The 22,079-nt window shown below is 32.6% G+C and overlaps 4 protein-coding genes across 8 annotated transcripts; 1 reads left to right on the top strand and 3 right to left on the bottom strand.

Moving 5' to 3' along the window:
• Window positions 1-2,145: 2,145 nt before the first annotated feature.
• LOC114386741 (nuclear transcription factor Y subunit B-3-like) lies at window positions 2,146-3,438 on the bottom strand. Its single transcript, XM_028346775.1, has one exon. The coding sequence runs from the start codon at window positions 2,931-2,933 to the stop codon at window positions 2,418-2,420; it is 516 nt and encodes a 171-aa protein (XP_028202576.1). The 5' UTR covers window positions 2,934-3,438; the 3' UTR covers window positions 2,146-2,417.
• Window positions 3,439-7,999: 4,561 nt separating this feature from the next.
• Window positions 8,000-10,049, bottom strand: LOC114386860 (acyl carrier protein 3, mitochondrial-like). 5 transcript variants are annotated; one of them, XM_028346915.1, is made up of 4 exons: window positions 9,864-10,049; window positions 9,704-9,757; window positions 8,574-8,754; window positions 8,000-8,418 (listed from the first exon to the last, which is right to left on the bottom strand). In XM_028346915.1, the coding sequence occupies exons 2-4, from the start codon at window positions 9,718-9,720 to the stop codon at window positions 8,230-8,232; spliced, it is 387 nt and encodes a 128-aa protein (XP_028202716.1). In that variant the 5' UTR covers window positions 9,721-9,757; window positions 9,864-10,049; the 3' UTR covers window positions 8,000-8,229. The 5 variants fall into 5 exon arrangements, with proteins under 5 accessions (XP_028202716.1, XP_028202717.1, XP_028202715.1 ...); XM_028346916.1 differs by lacking the exon at window positions 9,704-9,757 and having other exon boundaries at window positions 8,574-8,797; window positions 9,864-10,048; XM_028346914.1 differs by lacking the exon at window positions 9,864-10,049 and having other exon boundaries at window positions 9,704-9,855.
• Window positions 10,050-12,513: 2,464 nt separating this feature from the next.
• LOC114385752 (SNF1-related protein kinase regulatory subunit beta-2-like) lies at window positions 12,514-15,514 on the top strand. Its single transcript, XM_028345809.1, has 4 exons — window positions 12,514-13,055; window positions 13,813-13,991; window positions 14,128-14,290; window positions 14,966-15,514. The coding sequence occupies exons 1-4, from the start codon at window positions 12,846-12,848 to the stop codon at window positions 15,290-15,292; spliced, it is 879 nt and encodes a 292-aa protein (XP_028201610.1). The 5' UTR covers window positions 12,514-12,845; the 3' UTR covers window positions 15,293-15,514.
• A 1,806-nt stretch (window positions 15,515-17,320) lies between these two features.
• Window positions 17,321-22,079, bottom strand: LOC114386842 (heavy metal-associated isoprenylated plant protein 7-like). Its single transcript, XM_028346895.1, has 5 exons — window positions 21,905-22,079; window positions 21,462-21,615; window positions 20,834-21,033; window positions 19,176-19,266; window positions 17,321-18,030 (listed from the first exon to the last, which is right to left on the bottom strand). Exons 1-5 carry the CDS (start codon window positions 21,911-21,913, stop codon window positions 17,681-17,683), a joined length of 804 nt encoding a protein of 267 aa, XP_028202696.1. The 5' UTR covers window positions 21,914-22,079; the 3' UTR covers window positions 17,321-17,680.

Here is a 22,079-nt window from a genome sequence, read left to right as displayed (position 1 = left end):
AACTCCTCGGGGCCTTCTAAAATTTTTGCTTCAATTTCTACCTCGATGCTATTGATTTACACAAGAATCTAACCTAAGACAATGGCCAATGGCCAAAACGTCCTTTCAGGGACCATATATTCATTCCCTTGACCAAAGACAATTCACCAATATTATGAATATGAAATGGTTCAGGTTTAAAAAATTGAATTGTATGTGATCCTAATTAACGTCGTTGTCTTTTTCTCTCTCCTCTGAGTATCTTTAGATATGTATATATAGACATCTAGAATAAGGGCATATTAGAGGCAAGAAATATCGTTATAGTTGATAGTACTGATTGAAGCAAAGGCCAATTAACTCCGAATAACACGGAACTGTTGTCTCTTGTTTCTGCTTGATGTTTTTCCTCATAGAATTGAACACATTTACACAAGTCTACACTTTGCTTCAAAGTTTTTGTTCACTTATTAAAGTCTTACATTTGTAAAACATTTAGATAACTAGCTTATAAAACGAGCATATCCAACTCAAAGTTTGACAGAAGACACTCATGCAAAATAATCACTCAAATCAAATAAGACCCTAGAAATTCGAACGAGTAAACAAGCCATTCAAAGTCAAGATCTTTTTGCATAGTAATTTCTTATTTTTTGAAATAATAGGAAGATTTTTGTATTACTATTGCGCAATTATTATTAATGTATTATAATTTAACAGATCAGATTATTGATAAACATACCAAGAAAACCTTAAGCTATTCATAACAAAAAGGATTACATGACCATGTAAATAAATCAATTAGTATTATTTTAACTTTAGTAGTATCATAAGTAATCCTCTTTATTTAATTAATTAATTACCTTAATAATAATGTGTGTTCTTAAAGCATTAGTTATGGATCAATGTGTTAGATTAGAATCTTGGTTGTTAACTTACATCTACTTATTTTTTAAAAGAAATAAGTTGACAATTTAATAAAAACAATCTTGTTTGAGTTGAATAGGATATGGATGAAGAAAATTTAATGTAACTTATTAAATATTTGTAATTGCTTTTAAAAAAAGTATTGAATCAATATTATATGTTTAACATAGTAGATTAATGTATTTATTTTATTTTGTTAACTAATATCTTAAGAATACTCATTATTTTTTTAAAACAATTTTATATACTATTATACATTAAATAAAAATATTAAAAGAATTAAATGTGCATGTTCTAAAAAGTTTTTAACTGTTTTAAAATGTAAGTATTAAATTGTTTTATGTTTTTTCATAATATATATTTTTAATGAAATTAGAAAAATTATGCAGATATTTTTTTCTCATGAAAATTATCACGTTTGTTGTTTTAAAACAAAAAGAGCCAGCATCCATGAGGCATTAGATCATTTCAGGTCAACTGTAACAAAAAGGTCATTAGATGCGCCGCTGTCTCTTCGGTTTAAACATTTTTTTCACCAATTAAGATATATTTATTGATTTAATAGTTATATAGAAACTATTTTTTTAGCTGTATATATTATTAAAGTGAATTTTTACTATTAATAAAATATTTTCCATATACATAACAAACATTCAATCCTTTTTTTTAGAGCGCCTTATCAGTCATGTTAAAAATCCGTTTAATGATTAAAAAAAATGTTGAAAATCCGTCTGGAGAAGTCTCTCTCCATTTAATATCCGGTCCTATTTTAAACAAGATTACGTTTTTTTACCAATAAACGAAGACTGCCTTTAAAAAAAGATGCATATAAAGAGAGAGAGAAAAAACTAATTATTAATCTACTGTGTCGTATGTAAGTATATATGTTATTTACTACATTGAAACTAATTTTGCTTTTCACCCAAAAAAAAAAAAAAACTAATTTTGCTACTCGTTCTTTGGCCTCTTTTGTAGTCATTAACCCAGTTGACCATTAAGGGAAGTATATCAATATGTAACACATACGTCATATTATTGAACTTCTAAAATTGGAAAACTAGAAGACAAAAATGTACACTACTATTCATGCAACGTTTATCAGTTATTATCCTAAAATTAGAGGAGATCGAAAAAGGAAGCAGAAGCAGCAGCAGCAGCTACTTAATTTCAAAGTCATACGAAAATAATTTCCTCGCTCCTTTTTCATTATATATTTTGCTTTGAAAAAAGAAAAAAATCTGAACCTAGATACCACCATATATATTACGATCAGCAAACAAATTAAGCCATAGTCCTGTCCTCACATAAATCCATTGAAAGAAAGAAGAATACAAAAATTCTGTGCATGTCACATCACCATCCACAATAATGTCTATATTCTCTCAACAACGAAGTTTCAAGCAACAATTACAAGCTGGAGCTGGTGTGTTTCTAAAATCAAACATAATATAAATCAAATATCACCATCCTTAATAAGCTTAAACAGATGAGATAACACATGCATAAACCTGTTATCTAGTTCTTGCAGAAGATGCTGATCCAGTAGTAGTTCCAGATCCATACACGTGTCCCTGATGCTGCTGCTGCTGATGCCCCATCATGATCATCATAGGAGTTGCATGACCATAACCCTCATCCCTCTCATGTGGCCTTCCCATCATAGCAGTTTTCTCCCCTTCCAGCTCCCTATACTTATGCAGATAAACCTTGAGAGGCTCCACGTACTCCTCGAACCCCAGCGTGGTCATGGCCCACAGCAGATCATCGCCGTTGATCGTCTTCCTCTTCTCCTTCTGGCACTTATCGGACGCTTCTCCTGTTATGAAGCTGATGAACTCCGACACGCACTCCTGCACCGTCTCCTTCGCCTCCTTCGAGATCTTCGCGTTCGCCGGCAACGCCTTCTTCATGATCCTGCTCACGTTCGCTATCGGAAGGAACCTGTCTTGCTCCCTGCAACCGGAGAATTCGTTGCTTCCGCTTGCGTTCCCCGTGTGACCTCCGGACTCGTTGTCCGACTCAGCCATGGCTAGCTAGCTAGCCTTACAATAATATGTTGTGTAAAGCGTCTAGAGAAATTAATGCCACCAAACCAAATACAACCTTATTATATACGCATATCTGTTTTATTCTATTCTATTTAGTTATACATGAAGTATTAATATCACTTAGCAAATATATCAACTTACACAAATTTATTCTAATTTTAATCCAAAAAATCTAGGTTATTATATACTCTTTATCATCTGTTTTTTATTTTTATGAATAAAAAATTTGGATAGAAGTGATAGAACATTATGGCGGAAGTTGATCCATGTAGTCGATCTCACCTAGTGGGATGAGACGTTGTTGTTGTTGTTGAATAAAAAATTATTAATTTTTAACTTGTGTTATAAGTATCTAACTATATATTAAATACTTAGAGGAAAAAAATTTATCATTTAAAATAATCTTATCTAACTCAACTTGAGTAGATTGTCTAGTGTAAAAAATACTTGTGTTTTATTAAAAAGAAGTATATAAAGTATTAATAATACCATTTAACTAGCTAGTAGGGGTGTGAGAAAAAGGCCGTGATGTGTATTATATATATAATGATTAAGATTGGATTGTGGGTGTCCTTGAATTCATCTAGACAATAAGTGATGAATGAGTTTAGTCGTGAATGATTGAGATTGAGGAGGTTAGGGTTTGAGAGAGGATCAAATTAAATAAGGAAGGTTGGAAAATGGAGGGTTGGAGTGGGATAAGTGGGTGAGTGGGGAGTTTGGGTATTGGTGTATGTGTGGGTTGGATGGGAGAATTGGATTAATTAAGAGGGTATAATTAAGTTGTTTGGAGTTGATCAATTAATTATGTTTTATTATTATGGACTCGTGGATGATTTGTGGCCGTTGGTTTATGTGATAGGTTAATTAATTGACGCGTATGCTTGATGCTTAGTTTTGGATGGAGGCTAGCTATACCTTAGGAACCAAACATCCACGTCGATTTTGAATTGTTTTGTGCCAAAAGGAGACAAGAGCTAAGCTGTCTTCTGTAGGACGGCTCGATGCCTCGATCGGCTGGTGAAGAGAGAAAGTTCAAGCCTGGCCTTGACATCATTTTATAGCATTCTCAATACTTTTTAATTAAAAGGTTCCTAAAGAGATAGTTCAGCCAAAAGGCAAGCCTCCTATAAGAAAAATGGTTATATTAATTATTTGTATACTACCGTATTTTTATAATGTTTTTTTTATAAGAAAGTTAGAGTTTAATTAGGTTCGAGAAATTCATCAAAATCAGAACATCAGATTCCAAAACCCAAAAAATATTTATATGAATATTAAGATTACTCATTAATAAAATCATAAGTAAAGGATTTCCAATATCTTATATCTTTAATCAAATGAGTTACATTCCTTCATAGAAACATATTGATATAATATTATTCATTACTTGGATTTCACATAGGATTTGTGAGACTTAGTCTAAAATCATTTAAGTAAGAAAGTGTCATTTGAAGTTTGTCTTCGGATTCTTATTCACAAGGTTTCCTCTTCCTCGAACGGTAATCTTGGCTTTAACTCTCCATTAATTGTCATGATTGATATCTCATAACTCTCTAAGTGATTGTTATTTGAATTATGTCTTAGTTTGAATTTATCTTTTAGTTGTTACTTGATGTTATCTTCAATTTGTATTTTAAATAATTGTTATCTACTTATGTTATCTTCAATTTATATTTCAAATAGTTATTACTTAGAATATTTGTTATCCAATTCTATTGTACAATCACTTCTATATATTCTTATGTATTTCACATCATAAATCAATGAAACACATTCATTCAAATTACTTCTCAACATAGTATCATAGAGTCAAGAGCTTAAAAGCCAATTCGATCCTTTTTCTTTTTCTCCCCTCGTGATCATTCACCATTGCTTTCAATCTACCCATTATATTACCCTTTGTCAATTATCAAATGACTTATCTCCATAAAGCCAAAACTAATTGGTTATGTAACAAGGATCACATCATGTTCTCCATCAAAAATCAATCTTGATGGTTAAATCCTTTTGCCTCTTCCTTTTTAGGTGATTAAGTCCTTTTGCTTTTGCCTTTTGTGGTTAAGCTCTTTTACTTATGTCATTTTAGATGGTTAAGCTAATTTACTTCTATGTTTTAGGTGATTTAGCCTCTCTTTTTTTTACTTTTACTTTTGAGGTGGTTAAGCCTTCTTGCTTCCACCTTTTTAGGTGGTTAAGCATGTTTGCTTTTGTCTTGTGAGGGGTGTGTTACTTTTGTTAAGTGGTTAAACATTGTGTTATGACTTATGCCAGTCATATTTGCACATTCAAGGAGTTGTCTATTGCATATCTCAATTTTCTCAAGTCCAAGATTGGAGTAATTGAATCTGGCTCCATTTTGCAAGGGCATATTGGAGTTATCTCTTGGTTTAAAATTGTCTTTTAATTGTTACTTGATGTTATATTCAATTTGTATTTTAAATAATTGGTATCTACTTGATGTTGTCTTCAATTTATATTTTAAATAATTGTTACTTAAAGTAGGTTGTTGTCCAATTCTAGTACAACCATTTTTATATATTTTGATATATTACACATCGCATATCAATGAAACACATTCATTCAAATTACTTTTCAATAACCACTACAACTCTCAAGATAAAAAAAGTTGTAAGTAACGTAACAGGAAATTGACCGTCAAGAGTTAAGTGATAAATTGGTGGAACGATTTCCATTCAACTAAAGAGATAAACAATCCCTCGATCTTCAGTACCTAAGCATAAAAAGATTTAAAGTAATAAGATTATTTGACATTCATTTAGAAAGATTTATAGTTCTTCCATCTCGAACGAATAAGTACGAAAAAACTTAAAGCAATAATATCAATCGACATTCAATCAATAAGATACTTAATCCTTCAACCTCGAGTGGGTAAGCATGAATAAATTTGAAGTAATAAGACTAGTTGACATGAAAAAATTTGAAGGTACAACTATAATAAGTGACATAAAAGTAAAAAAAAGAAAAAGAAAATTGAAGTAGTATATGGCTTATGAAGCTTGGCGAGCTGTCAGTCAATGAATGAGCTCTGACTCTCGTCAGCGTTACGATCGCTGAGATGAGATGAGGGGTACTTCAGACTTGAGAGAGAGATGTGCGTGGGAGCGTCACGTATAAGACAAATCCATTGTTACTGTTCACTTGATTTGCCACAAATTTTGAGGTCGTCAAAAAATGATTCCTTCTTCCAGAAACCACCATCTTCAGCCACCTGGCAGTTTATCATCAACAATGGGGGTCCCACTTTTCAATTTTTAAGGTCAACACAAGTGCTGATCAAACATCACAGTAATTAGTATTAGTATTTCTACTCGAGTCGATTACTGTGGCGGTGTTTAAATGTTGGAAGCAAGGTAAGGGGAGGGGGTACCAAACCAACTTCACGGGAACTTGATTCATTTCTATCGTCAATAAATCAACTTTCCATCAAATTAAAAAGATAATATTTTTACACCAAACAAGAAAAGGAAGGGAGAACGTATGAATTAGAGCAGTATCATCTTGTACTGTTAAATTAAATTTCATTGATGAAAAGCATAACAGAATCGCCCCTCTTATCGCCTAAGTCCAACTATATTACAGGGAATTAAACAAATATGTGAATTGAAAAAATTTAAGGTTCGGACTTTGGTGTCCTCACTCTGCATAAAAATGGATACAATCTTAGCCATTCATTGCTGGGTTACATCCATTTGTCCGTTGCCCACGTGGTATGATTAACTCAAATTAGATTCTTTACATTTTATTGAGTTATTAACAGTGAGTTAACGGTGAGTAACTAGCTAAGGATATGTTTGGGGTGATTTTTAGGTTTAAATTTTGAAAATTTTAAAAATAACAATTAATTTTTAGTTCTAGTTTAAAATCAATTTTTAGCTTGCACTTTTTGGAAATACTTTATAGTGTGAAGAAAAACACTGTTTCAAATTTACTATAATAGACATTATTGATTTAGAATGAGAAGGAAATGTGCAGAAAGAAAATACAGTGGAAGTTGATTTGGTGACGATAGAAAATATAGTGAAAGTGGTTCCAATTATCGTGCTAAATTATGTTATTTTACAATGATAATGATATAAGAACCAGAAAGGATAGGAACCATAAACCATGTTTTATTTTCAGTACCTATGCGTGGATGCGTGTGAAAGAATTTGCATTGAACATTCTTCTGATCCCTACACATTTGCCGACAACATATAATATGAACTACCGGTCTACTACACATAATAGTAAACGAGGTTCATATAATAATGAAGCAGCAAAGCACACGCACTTCTGTATCACTTAAGTTGACAACCATTGCCCAGAATAGCACGATTGAGGTATAATAGACATACTATTAACAAACTTGATGCCAATTGGAAGCAACGTACATCTTGAAATTCCAATACCATTTATTTGTATTTGGACTGAGTGTTTGCAAAATTGAATTCAAATGAAATTGATTTTAGTTAAAATTGTTTTTTAGGTGATGTGATTTATGTTTGTTTTTATTTTTAAAGCAAGTTTACTTTTTTTTACTTCTAGTTAAACCAGGGTTCTAAGGTAAAATCAGCTTTGCCTAACAATAACCAAACTTTTTCATATCTTTATAAAAATCAATTTTGACTACAGTTAAAAACAATTTTTATTATGCCCATCATGAAACCAAACACACTTGAAATTTCTTTGCCTGCAACTTGGTTAATTCTTATATTCAGACAGGAGTTTCAGTTGTTGTCAATTGCCAGTCATGCTGCCTAGGAGGAAAGGAACATCAATGGTAGCAAATGCAGTTGCTGGCGAATTTGGAGATTTCATTGTCGACCTCCCTCACCCCCTTTGAGCAATTCCCAACTTGGAAAAGATATGCAGAGTGAAAATTCTTTGGATTCCAAAGGGATCATCGTGCTGGGATGCTCATGACAAGATACATAAGGGACTTAGGCTTCTTTCCTTTGGGAGTGGCATCTGCAATTACAATACCCTAGACATAACGTTTCAGTTTTCAACTTTGACGCAACAACTGAGAAGAGGATAAGAGATTGCATCCCACGTGTGTAAGATTAGGATTTCAGAATTATTTTAGTAAGTGAATCAGTGCATTTAACAAACAAAATTCAACATGGACATCATGGGGTTCATATGCATTAATAACTACCCCAACCAAGCAAACTATCCTAATATGCATAATGCTACTAAGCTTACTTAAGAGAGATCCATGTAGCACAGCCACAAAAACTGGAATGTACATCCGAAAAACAAAACTAAGAAGTCAGGGCTTTTGCACATTTTTCTGATCGACCTCTGCTATGTATTTTGCAACATCAGCACAGCAAACAAGCTTATCTGCCTTCTCATCAGGGATTTCAATAGAAAATTCTTCTTCAAGGGCCATAATGAGTTCCACTCTGTCCAAACTGTCCAGGTTCAAATCTTTTTGAAAATCAGCTGTTTCAGTAACCTACAAAATGGGCAGGTCAAGTAGAACAGTATGAGTAATTCAGCAATATTTTGAAGTTTGCACACATGAATAGTAAAAACAGAGAAATGGATTGTTCAGCACTAAATATAGCTATACAAAATGGTAAATCTCCATTGACCATTAATTTAATATACCTTTGAGCCATCCATTTTATCATATTTCTTGGCCAGTGCAATCACTCGGTCCAGTATTTGATCAGAGCTGACGGCTGTTGAAGAGCACCAACATCTCAATTGCATATGCACAACCTCATCCCTGGTCAAAAACCATCTTTCGGTTGACCTCCTCAAATTCACACGAGTCAAGATAGATTTCCTTATGTTTTGCATATTCAAGTCAGTAAATGATCCAAGCACCACTTCAAAGTTATCCAAGATGGTTAGTTTCAGGACATAGAAGAGGTGTCATCAAAAGAGTGTAGCTGTGAAAGTAAGGATAATAACAGACTTTTCCTTCTTTCTCTCACTCAAAACAGTGAGCTAATACTTCCTCACAACTAAGAAAACTCTTAAGTGTATAAGTGTGTGTTACGATTCACGTTGAATCATCCAAAATTTACAATGAAATATCAGCTAATGTCATTATAGGTAACACATTCAAATGTTTGGTTTTATATTAAGAAATTGATTCTAGGTCCAAAATTGATTGAGGCAAAGCAACTAGCTCTTGTATTAGATTAAAAAAAATTATAATGAGTTTTACTATTAAAGCATTACACTTCAAAATCAGTTTTACAAAAGCTCAATCAAACACACACTGATAGTAAAAGCATTGTACAAATTACAAGACCAAATCGTATGGCCCATCCAAACCAGTCAAAACATAAATACATGATAAAATAAATTTCACAGAAACACAACTTACTGTTGAAAAGAAAAAATTAAAGAAATATAAGCCATAGTCTATGAGCAACAAGATCCTAGAAGCTACACATATGACTGGACATAATTTAAGACTAGAAAGGTCTCAACTCTCAGATGCCAACACCACTAGCTAGGTCTCTTGTCAAACAATATATCACTCACTGGTAAGAACCAATACAAGATTAACACAAGACAAGGTGCTTGTCATGTCCCTATTTCCTTGGCAACAGGAACTGTATCTATTACATTCCATCAGGGTTAAGAAAGATGGGAAATTCCCAAAAAACTCCTAGTATCATTAACAGAGGTAAAAAAAAAAAAGAGCATGTCATAGTTACATCAACACGTTTCCATTAAACTGTCTTGAAAGGGATAGATTATAAACAAGTTTACAGACACACCTGAAATGTGATATCATGTTTCCATATAATGCAACAAACTAGGAGTGGCTAAACCTACCCATAGCATAGCATTCATCAAATGGCAACAAGTGGGAGTGGAATTAAGGTTGAAAGTGAGAAAATTGTAAAGAGAGAGGAAGAGATAGGAGTGGGCACTCACGAGATTCGGCGCAGTGGCTGGGATTTTGTAAGAATATACTGACAAATGAAGCGGTCGGGTAAGTGTTTGATATAATGCCTGATAGATAGAATCAAAACTCAAATGCACTCTTTTTTTCTCTACCTCACACTCGCACGCTCCTACGCTCTATCACTTTCAATCCTTCTCTTCAGAGTTGAGAGCACTACGTAGCAGCTCATTTAATTTATTTATACAAAATTAATATTTTAACTGAATTTTCTTTATTCAGAAAAAATAATATATTTTCCCTTAACACACTATAGTCTAATTGAAACATTTAATGCATCTTTGGACTTGTTTCGGTTTTTTTTATTAAAAATGTATTGTTAAAATTATAATTATGGGCTATATTATTTTTTTTAAAAAAAGTTATTTGAATATATAAAGTGTCGGTCTATCTTAATGCAAGAAATTTTCTTTGGTGTCATGAAGTCAAATTTATTACATAAGAGTAAGACAGGTAAATTAAACCAATTGCAAGGGCTGTCAGTTCAAGTAATAAAAACTAAATGGTAAGGAATTGCTTAGAGTGACTTTTCGTTTGAAGTTTTTAAAAGTTAAAATTAATTTATGATATGCTTTGTTTAAGAATCAAGGTTAAAGTTAATTTATATATACCTTTCCCGCTTTAATTCACTAAAATATATTTTAAAGAAAAAACCATAAAATTCATGAGAGTCAAAATACATAATGTTTCAAATGTAGTAAGCCCAATGATGTATAGATTTGAGATCTATGTAATCTTCTAACCGCTTTATAAACATATACACATTTCAAATAAATTGAAACTTAAGGATATTTCATAAACATATTTCTCTCTTAACTTATTAAGATATCTTTTAACAACATACCTTAAATACAAGAATCTTTAATCCCGTTAAATATGTGTGAATATTTTTAAAAATATTTGACTAAGCAAACAAATTTTAATCATTTCCAATAATCATATTTTTTCTATATGAAATTTTTTTTATATTATCAATCACTTATGGAAGGAAATTATTATAAAAATTAACAAATTTATTATACACACATAATTGATTTCTTGGTCTGAAAGACAATACTAGTGCATGCATTATTTGTTCTATAACTAATCTAAAATATCTCACCACATTGTGACTACTCTCCCTTAGGTCTTTATAAGAAAAAAGTGACATATTTCACACTTATTTAGAAAATTAGTTAATTTCAATAAATTGTTTCATTTTCAATTAAAAAATATACCGTTTCCTAAACTATCCTTCATTAAAATTTGATATTAGGCATAAAAAAATCTTTTACCTTATTAAATAAAAAATATTTTGGAGAAAGCCTCATTAAATAAAAGATAGGTAATTAAGATTTATTCATATTTGAGACAAAAAAATATGAGATTTTTGTTGCTTATATTCAAGATTAGAGGAAGTATCTTTATTTATTGAATTCAGGAGTGTTAGAGACACATTTTTTTTAATTGGTTAAAAGTTATTAATTAGGAAGAGAAATATTAAAGATGAGGTGGAATTCACAAATTTTTGTTGTTTTCAATAAACTTCAATCAATAAGATAAAGTGTTCAAAAGACTGCGTTAAAGAATTTATTCCTTGTAATATTCGAACCAGGGCAATGAGTGATTGTTGGTGTAATAGAGAAGGAACGACTTCTCACAAACTTCTAACGAAAGGGATACATAAATGAATTGAATACACACATAATAAGGAGATCCAAAATCTAGAAGATATACATGTATGAGATTGTATAATTGAGGATGACTTTAAAATAATAAATTAGTATTATTTATACCAATAAGATATATCATCTAAAAATTCCCCAGTTGGAATAATTTCAGGATAAGTAACTCTTTAAGAAATTTCATAAGAAGAATGTGAATAAAATTAAAATATACTAAAAAATATTATGTTGATTGATTGAAATAATCAATAATTCCAAAAACAATGAGTGTTACAAGTAATATTAAAATGAAAATGTTGAGATAGGATGAAATGTCATAGATTGTCGGTTGCTAAGAAATCAAATCGACTTCGGGGTTTCTCCTAGAGTATGTTTGGATACAAAATTTTAATTGAGGAAAATAATTTATCAAAGAATTTGAATTTTTGTAATCTAGAATTCATTGTTTGGATGTTTTTTTGTGAAAAATTTAAAATTTTGAAATTTTAAAACAGAATTTTAAACAATTAAAAATCTGGAATTTCAATTTCCTTCTAAAAGGTGAGAAATTGAAATTCACTTCTTACCGTCTTCTTCAAAAAAAAAAAAACACCGTCTGAGATTGTGGAACATCGATCGGACTTGAGAACGTAGAGGAACATGTATAACTAGCAAACCAATCATATCTTTTCATTTTTTTCATTTATTTTTTTTTCACCTTCATAATTTTAACTTTTTTTATCCAAACACAAAATTTTAAAAATAAAATAATTTCAATTAAAATATTTAAAATTTTTAAAATTTAAAATTTTCAGAATTTTAAATTCCTCCATCCAAATACACTCTTATTGAATTTGAAGAATTGAGTGAGAAAAAAATTCAATGAGACCCAAAAGATTGACCCGATCCAAAATCCCATTTAAACCCTTATAAATTTCATGTGCTTCACCCACAAATACCTTGCTCCACCCCATAACCCACCTGACGGGCCAGTTGTTGGTAAACAACCCATATCATAACCGTACTCACTTTCCTCCGGTTCGGGCTTTTTCAGCCCGTAACCTTGCACTGAATATCAGTGTTGGCTTGGCATCCTGCCATGGGAACAAACACAACGCTCCTTTCCCTTGCTGCCCCACCCTCATTCCTTTCTCTTTCCACCCTTTAATTCCTTTCCCAGAAAGAAAGAACATTATTATTATATAACCCACTCCCTCCCCTTTATCTTTCTCTTCCCACCCCCCGGTTTTTTTTTCTTTTTTCTTCTTCTCTTCTTACTCCCTCACTCTCTCTCCCTGCATAACAACAACGATGGGCAATGTCAATGGGAGAGACGATGTTAATGGTACTCCATCGGGAACCGAAGGAGAAGAAGAAGAAGCCGGAGAAGAGGGTGGTTCTGACAGTGTCGCCGATTGCATGTCTTCCAACCCTGGCCATCGTGCGCCTTCCGAGTTGATGGGTCATTCTCCCCCTGCTAGCCCTAGAGCAACCCAATCTCCATTCATGTTCACCCCACAAGTAAATTCTCCTTTTTTCTTCTGTTTACCATTCATCCATAAATGGGATATTTTTCTTTCTTCTATATCCGTCCAGATTGTAAAAAAAAAAATCATTTTTTTTTATATTTGTTCTTCCCTTAAACTCTTGATGTTTGGAGTGTCTAAAAGACTAAAACAAAAGTCAAAACGTTTTGGTTCGACAAGTCCTAGGACCCATGATGCCTGAGTGCATTCATTTTGGAAGGTGAATTATACTATAACTTTTTTTTAAAAAAAAAACTTTTTTGAGATTGTAAAAGAACTCCTGGTGCAGACTAGATGTTTGATGCAAGTTCATGTAGTGGATTATCAAGTTCTGAAACTCTTTTATTTTTTGTTTTGTTCGTTTACTACTCTGGAGTTCCATGCTTTCACCACCCAGTGGTTTTTGGTAATTTGTTAGCATGTGTGGGAATCTAATTGAGTGTTTCTGTGACTGTGAAACAATCAGGATTACTTTAAAGGACTATATTCGCATCTTCTAGTTTTTTCTTTTGTCCAGTTCAGGAATCAATAGTCGTACCCCCTTGCTCTCCTAAGTTAATTGTAGACACTAGAGGCTATACGATGTTTTGTTGTCAATCATGTTAGATGTGCTATTTTCTCTCTATTAGCCTGGTTCTGAAATTTTGTTGCTTTGAATATACGTGCTTGGCTGTTGTCTGTTTATAGGTAATGCTTTTGTGGATTCTGTTTTTTTCGTCAGTTGTTAACTGTTCCCTTCTCCCCGTGTTTAGGTTCCGGTGGTTCCGCTACAAAAACCTGATGAGATGCATGCTCCAAGCCCTTCCTGGATGCAGACTACATCAGGATATGAGGATATGTACTGTGAACTAGGGATTCCAACGATGATTACTTGGGGCTATGATGGGAAGGAAGTTGCTGTGGAGGGTTCGTGGGATAATTGGAAAACAAGGTTTGGAAAATTTAGGATGCTTTTGGTTTGTTTTTTGTTTTCATTTTCAGTTGATGTGGTTTCTCTAGTAATTGTAAAATTGTCTTCAATGGTTGCTATAGCTGTTGCTTAGATTCTAACATTCTTGGTTCAACAGAATGGCTTTACAGAGATCAGGGAAGGACTTCACAATAATGAAGGTGCTGCCATCTGGTGTATACCAATTTAGATTTATTGTGGATGGGCAGTGGAGGTACGCACCTGACTTGCCTTGGGCTCAAGATGATGCTGGGAATGCATACAACATTTTGGACTTGCAGGTACTATTTTGTTGATTTGTTTGGCTTGTGATCTAAATTGACATATGATGGTGATTTTGTGCATAGCTATCTAATTGTTAAGGAACTCTGTATGAGTGAATTGTTAAGGACTTATTATTTTGTGCAACTTGCATTAGATTTCACTTTCCTCTCCTTTCAAGGTATCAAATTCTAATTTTCCTTTTTTGGGGGGTGAAACTTGTTTTAGTATCCCCTGCATTCATTTTCTCCTTCGAATCTTTTTTCATTTATTTCATGCTTAGGGCTTAGGCTAAATTTTCTTCCTTCTTGCAAGAACTTTGTTTTCAGTGCATATGATTGAACTCATTTCTACATCACTTTGTGGCTAAGCAACTCTGCAAGTCTCCTTTGCTTTTTACATAATCATCCTTAACGTGCATGAATTTTATTTTCGTAATGGTTTATCCATTTTTTTTAAATTGTTTTATTGTCCTGTAACTTCATACTCATGAAATTTTCTCATGTCTCACTAGTAAAACTTACATGGTGATCGGTATAAGTTGCAATTCCTAAACAGGGGACGAGAGAATGATGAAAAAATTGATTTCATTACATATGTTATTATAGGATTAATAATAATGTCTGCAATATGTTTTACTGCTAGAAGGCACAGACATCTATATTGAGACTAAAATTTTTGTATATTATATACAGGATTATGTTCCTGAAGACATTGGAAGCATTTCTAGTTTTGAACCTCCTAAATCACCAGACTCTAGCTATAACAACTTACAACTTAGTTCTGAAGATTATGCAAAGGAGCCACCATTGGTTCCTCCATATTTACAAATGACGCTTCTTAACATTCCGTCAACAAATATGGAAGTCCAACCTCTTACATCCAGACCTCAGCATGTGGTACTCAATCATCTTTACATGCAGAAAGGAAAGGGTAGCCCTTCAGTGGTTGCCCTTGGTACGACTCATCGGTTTGTAGCCAAATATGTGACTGTGGTGCTGTACAAGTCTTTGCAGAGGTAAACAACATAAATTACATGGACTGTGTAGTCTTTTAAACTTGAAGTTAATATAGCTTCGAGCAGTACGGTTATGAGTGAGAAATTCTGAGCATCATAAGGATCATTACATGAAAGTGAAGATTGTGGTACATATAATGCAATTGCTTGATGGCCATTCATCATGCAATTCAGTTTCCATTCTTACATCATTTGATGATGCTATTCTCTAGGAATTTTTTTGGTACATATTTCTAGGAATTTTGATTAAACCACACTAAAATAAAAGGGAAGAGAAGAAAGTTTTTTTTTTTTTTAACCGTGTCAAATAATGTTGTGTGATTCATGTAGGTAATCTTACTTAGTGGGATAAGGTTGTGTTGTTGTTGGGTTAACCTTGTTTACTCTCAGTCACTCATATTTATCATAAACATTTTTAATTTAATACTACTAGTTGAACTAATAAAATCAATATTTATAAAAAATGACTGAATAGCGTGTCTAGGCAGACACCTAAAATATGTGGATCCCATTATAAAGTTAAAATTATTTTGTGAAATCTTCAATGTTATGGATTTTTAGAACGTGTTGTTGTTCTGCTTCGATTTCATGAATATGTTACTATTGAAATTTTCAAAAATTTATTGAATTCCTTGGTGACAGAAATTGTAGCTTTCAGATTAAACAATCGTTCTAACACAAAAATATGCAAACCATTGGTGTTGTTAGACAGAGATATAACTATGAGACTAGTTTAATTTTATGAAAGGAATATGATACTAGCTTAATATTGCTTTAAAATTTCGAATTCTGAGCAGCGGAAATATTTTCATTTTCCTTGAGCAATTTAAAAAAATTTCCCTGATGCATTCTATAATCTATTGCTGAATGGTCCTGCCTTTTTTCTAGAATAGGTGTCGGAGTTTTATGCTATAGGCACTGTTTAGTCTAATGCATTTATGTAAGTTGAATTCTATTCCCATTAAATTGATGGATTAATTTACACAATTATAACAACTATAAGTCTATGATTCTAACAAAAAGAAAACCCTGCAAGTCTATGTCATGGCGTTTCTGTTTCTTACTTTGCCTTTGCCACCTCAAAAAGTAGTTCATTCCAGCTTTACAAGAATAAAGTGCTCCTGATTTCGCCTTTTTAATTTTATGCATCCATTTAGATATCACCTTCGCTATCTTAAACGCCCCATTACTTCAGAGATTGGTAGATTGCATGCATCCTATTCCTTTTGGAATTAGATTCCGCGGCACTACTTTGCATGATTCTCTTTCGACAAAATTGATAATAATATTGCAACTAACATGTCCTTTTTGGTTTATATTCAAATGAATAACACTATACCTCCCTATTATTACTTTATAAAGAAAACATTTGATAAAAAGTATAAAAATAATTTAATGGTAATATTCTTCAAAACCACAAGCGCTGCTACTCAAAATGCATCATACGTTATATTTTTGTGCCATTATTAGTTAACTACGTATCTGTTATGAGACATGTAAGAATTGCTTAAAAAGGAAATACCCCAACGCAGAATGGCTAAGCAATCGGTTCCTACCTTTATTTTTTTCCTTATTCTTTGGTCAATAATTCGTCCCTACCTTACTCAGCAGCTGTCCGTATAAAGGACAACCCTCAACCTCAATCTTAGTTCTTTAAGTTGGGCAAGAAACCGAAGTGCAATGATCCAATTCAGCTCTCCACATGTCATGTTATAGACAAGAAATATTCACCAATTAATTTTGTGATAACTAATATGAGAACTTGTTGGCTACTTTTAATAAGATTTCTCTTTCTAATTAATCATGTTTTTTAAATTTATGAGGCTTGAATTTAAGACTTGATTAATCCAAGTTTAGTTTTATTTGTACCAACTTAATGTTACCCACTCTATGGCCCCTATTTTGCTTCAACTAATGAATTTTTATTATATTTTGTATTTTAAAAAAAACTGAGAAGCTAATGCTGGTTGAAAGGCTACAATGATAACTTGTGAATTCTGTAAATTGCAAGTAATACTTTTGTAAGTTTCAATTGAAGAAGCATTTTCGCAGCAAGTTTTATCATAACAGATGACAACTTGAAATTATTAATTAATGTCATCATTATAGGTACATAATTGAAGTTGTAGGCCGAAATTCAGTACACACTAACACAACTGATTCTAGTCACCCTTTGGCAAGGAAATACGTAGAAAGCTCATAAACATAAGAAACAAGGCATCCATCTCCATATATAGAATGCCAACTCTGAGGGATGCCGTGGAAATCATATACAAAGCCTTGAAATATTCACAACCATGCATCTTATTCCACGCTCCAACGACTCAGCACAGCACAAGTTGCTTCAGTTGATCAGCTACTAAAAAATACCGAGTTAGTACAATAGACTGATCTACATTACAGTGCATGCATTTGGGTTCTCATCACTGAAAATCTGAGGAGCATAAGGGTAGTCAACGTAGTCAACGTAGGACCTTAATGGCCAGTATTCACTTCGCTTGATGTCAGTTTTAGTATCACCCTCTTCAGCATCTTCTCCCTTGCTTTCTTCACCTTCTTTTTTCTCTTTTTCTTTCTCTTCCTTTTTCTCCTCTTCTTCCTTCTTTTCCTTTTCCTCCTCTTTCACAATAGAAGCTTGCTTTTTTGTCCTCTTGTACACATAATCAACAAGCTTTGCTGGGTCAATCACACCTTTTACTATGACTTGATCATTTCCCAAGCTTGTCTCCACTGACTCTACTCCTGCATAGATTATCATTATTAATTACTAAATGTTAACATGTCATAGGTTGCTCACCAATGACTAAATTATTTATTAGAGTGTGCTATCGCAACTTAAAGATAAAGTATATAGATTAATTAAATTAAAATTTGATCATGTTTGTAAGTTTAATATAAAAGCACGAGTTAAACACTGAAGTGTCTTTTTAATTTATAATACTAGTTAAGATAGACCCTAAAAAAACAGTTAAAACCATGGATCGATTATATTAAATATTAATCTCAACATCAAGTAACCCTCGTCCCCAAAAAATCAGCATCGAATTCATAGAAAAATTTACGTAGTTAATTAACGTATATATATGGCATTGGCACTTTGATTAATATATAATCCTCGAGATTTATCAACGACGAAATCACAACCCTTTCGGTCAAAAGGCTGCATGAAAAACTTTGAAAGCTCCCACACTTTTTGAAAGACACGGGATTAGCGCCACATATTATGATTCTTACGCCATGATTAAGAAAAATCAGTAAATTATATGCTCCTTAACCTAGCTTTTAATACAGAGACAATAACATAATTTTTTAATACGCTTTCAATTATTGAGAAAATTTCATTTGAGTTCACTGAAAATCCAAAACACACTTTGATCTTTTTAGTGAGATCTGCATAAAATCTGCAAAGAAAGTGTGTTAATATTGCTCTTAATATCAAAGTCTTGCATTCGAAATTTATTCACATGTCATTTGATTTAAAGATTTGAAGACAAGGATATAAAAAATTATCATTTTTTATATATTATAAAGTATTGACTACAAACAAATATATTTAATATCTTAAAATGAAATATAAAATTCAAATTTAGTTCAACTATGCAAAAAATTTGACTATTTATCCTAAAATAAAACTACAATGAAATGCATGTTCGTCATCATGAAATTCAATGCTAAAATTCAAAAAATAAAGGAAAAGAGAATTCTTTTAAATATGTAGGGTTCAAGATAGCGAGTGATCTAAAACGTGTTTGTAGTGAGTGCACGAGGGAGGGAGAGACATTTCGCAGGAGCAATCAATATTGAAGAGAGAGATAGAGAGAGAGCATGAATTATGAATATCAAAAGAAAAAGAGGGAGGGAGAGAGAGTGAACATGAATCTATGTACCTTGAATCTTGCGGATTCGCTTTTGTATAACTTGAGCACATGCTTCACAATGCATTCGAACTTTGAGAACTACTGTTACCACAGGAGGGGGCTGGCAAATAATTGAAACAACCATGAAACATGTAACATTGATTGAACAATACATAAAAATATGAGTTTAGCCAAAACGTTATATAACGTGAGCAATATCAGTTTAAAACATATATAGAAGAATACACAACTACACATTCAGTATTCATTTAACATTACCTGAAACAACTTTTTACATGCCTATAGGGTTAGTGTTGATCGGTTCACGCGCGAGTTAAAGTAAATTCACCTTAGCTTATTTCATTTTGATTTGTTTATATTGTACTATCAAGTTGTTAATTAGTTGTGAGAACCCACTGAAGTTGCTGAAAAAAAGAGGCTTTTAAGTGCTGCAACTAATTTGTATTTTGTCAATTCAGATATGGGCCATGTGGGGGTTTCCAATTGTGCGCTAAAAGCCAAGGGTGCAAAATTACAATATCTTCGTCCCAAAACACAGTTTGCAGAGAGGACCAGTCTCACACAGAATTACCTTACACTGCTGATCTAATCTAATAGAGAGTGACTGTTGTTTCAACTTTCAACTTCTCCCCTCGTACCCACTTCATCACATGCTTATGTTTGTACTTATGCGCTCAAATGTGTGGCATGTAGTGTTATTAATTAACTTCTCTATTTTACAATGTGGGCACGGTAAAAATAAATAAAAGTAAAAACAGGCTTATATGATGAGAGCCCGTGAGTGTGACCCCATTTTGCTGCAAGCTACATGTCAAGTTGCAAAAGAGAGTGGGGTCAAAGCCCTCTTAATTGTCACCAACGTTGCCCTCGTTACACGTGCCTTGTGGGAGATGGGGCATCATTTTGCTGACTTTGTTTCGTTACTTTCATGCTAGCATATAGCATCCATCATCCTTGGAAACAACAGGAACAAGAAACCAAAACAGAGAAAAAAAAAACTATGGAGATGGAAACTCCACCCAAAGAAAGTATTTCACATTTTTACTTTGTAAGATAAGCATGTTTCTCATGCACAACCACATTCATCTCAATCTCCAAGGCAAAAAAGCTTACAAGGTTTAAAGTTTTGCTTGTAATCTAGCTGAAGGGTAGTGTATTTAGATGAGTGGTTGTAAATTAAAATTAATTTTGATTAAAATTAATTTTAAAGTGAAGTGATTTATGTTTAAATATTTTTATGTGAAAAACATTTAATAGTAAAATTCAATATGAAATGTTTGATGAAATGCATAAGTTTCCTAAACTTAGTTTAAACTCAACCAAATTATGGATCTAGAATGACTTTTTCAAAGTAAAATCCAATATGTAAATACTTACTTTTTTCTTTGATACGTGAAAATAAAAGACATATACAACTAGATTTATAATAATTCACTTATCATATTCATTCAATTAAATTAGATCCTTTTAGTATATCAATATTTACTTAATTATGTCAGTAGATATTTTAATGTAACTTTAAATTATTCAATGTGAAACAAAACACAACACTTTATAAGATCTCTCAAAGAGAATTAATTGAACACAGACAAGAAACAAAAAGAGAATTTAATGTCTAATCTGGAAATTAATCGAGATAATAAGCCAAATAAGGGGGAATGATTTACCTCCTCCTTTTTCTCCTCTGGCTGCGGTTCTTCTTTAATTTCTTCTTTTTTCTCCTCTGGAGGCTTAGGCAAAGGTGAAATGAGCTCCACTTTCTTGCCACTTTTCTTTTGTAGTCTCTCACACACCTTTATGGGGTCTGCTGCCTTTCCTTTCACTACCACTTTGCTTGCCTTGCTATCTGCAGTCACCTCCTCCACTCCTGTCTCACAAAAAATTACAAGTAAAAAATTGTTAATATTAATTTATTATTAATCTTTTCCACCACCTATACCTTTAACTATGTTAAACATTAATGCAATGATGAATTTTTGTTTCTATTTGAAATGGACATGTGTAAAATTACCTGTAAAAGTTGAGAATAGTATATACCTGACAAATTATTCATCATGCATATGTGTTGTTAAATTCAAAATCAATCATGGATAACAGATCCCTCTAACAAGAAAAGATCGAAAAGAGGGGGAAAAGAGAACAAAAGTACAAGCTGACACTATTCCTTAAAAACTAGTAATGTGTAAAAACAACTCTTTCTGATTCTCCTCCGATTGCATTCATAGATTTATCATTTATCACTTTTAATTAGATAAAATGACTTAGAGCATAATAAATTGAAGTAATAAAAATGACCTTCAAATCCTTTCAATGCCTTTGCAACTTTCCTTGCACAAGCTTCACAGTGCATATCAACCTTGAGTACTATCTCTGGGGGCTCTTCATCCTTTTTCTCTTCTTCCTTCTTTTCCTCTGTGGTCTCTTCTTTCCTTTCTTCTTCCTTGTTCTCCTTTAACAGCAAAGAGAATATTAATTGAATATAGCAAAGATGTGACTGAAAAATCTCCACCATGTGTAGAACTAGAGTATATATGGCATGCATTACTTGATAATGATGCCACCACCATATATATCATAGAGCAGACATTATATACAAAAGATCATAAAAGTTAAAAAAATGCATGATCCTAGTCCTATAGTGTAGTTAGTTTTCAAGGCTAAAGTTGTCGAAAAAAGGAAGAGACAGATTGATTAAGAATAAATAGACAAGAATTTTTTGTGTAAGAGAGAACTCTTACTTCACCCATTTCTGTGATAATGAACAATGATCTCTGCTTCAGAAAATTTTGCAGTGGTGTAATATATTGGAGCTAGCAATTGATGCCTCTTCTGAACTTTCTCTCTCTTATTTCTCTTTCTTTTCTTTGCACTCTGTCTGTGAGAGCTATGTTACGGGTTGGAGAGAAGCACATT

This window comes from Glycine soja, chromosome 15 (genome assembly GCF_004193775.1).
Source record: "Glycine soja cultivar W05 chromosome 15, ASM419377v2, whole genome shotgun sequence".
In the NCBI taxonomy this organism is placed as follows: domain Eukaryota; kingdom Viridiplantae; phylum Streptophyta; class Magnoliopsida; order Fabales; family Fabaceae; genus Glycine; species Glycine soja.
Note: the sequence above shows the minus strand (reverse complement) of the source record. Positions and strands in the feature narration are given on the sequence as shown.

Excerpts from the sequence above, each read along its gene's own strand:
- LOC114385752 (XM_028345809.1), top strand. The coding sequence starts at position 12,846 with ATGGGCAATGTCAATGGGAGAGACGATGTTAATGGTACTCCATCGGGA. Across the intron at positions 13,992-14,127 it reads TGGGATAATTGGAAAACAAG|AATGGCTTTACAGAGATCAG; the intron begins GTTTGGAAAATT and ends TTGGTTCAACAG. Across the intron at positions 14,291-14,965 it reads ACAACATTTTGGACTTGCAG|GATTATGTTCCTGAAGACAT; the intron begins GTACTATTTTGT and ends TATTATATACAG.
- LOC114386741 (XM_028346775.1), bottom strand. The coding sequence starts at position 2,933 with ATGGCTGAGTCGGACAACGAGTCCGGAGGTCACACGGGGAACGCAAGC.
- LOC114386860 (XM_028346913.1), bottom strand. Across the intron at positions 8,419-8,573 it reads ATAAAATGGATGGCTCAAAG|GTTACTGAAACAGCTGATTT; the intron begins GTATATTAAATT and ends CCCATTTTGTAG.
- LOC114386842 (XM_028346895.1), bottom strand. Across the intron at positions 19,267-20,833 it reads CAGAGGAGAAAAAGGAGGAG|CCCCCTCCTGTGGTAACAGT; the intron begins GTAAATCATTCC and ends ATTATTTGCCAG. Across the intron at positions 18,031-19,175 it reads GCGAATCCGCAAGATTCAAG|GAGTAGAGTCAGTGGAGACA; the intron begins GTACATAGATTC and ends TAATCTATGCAG.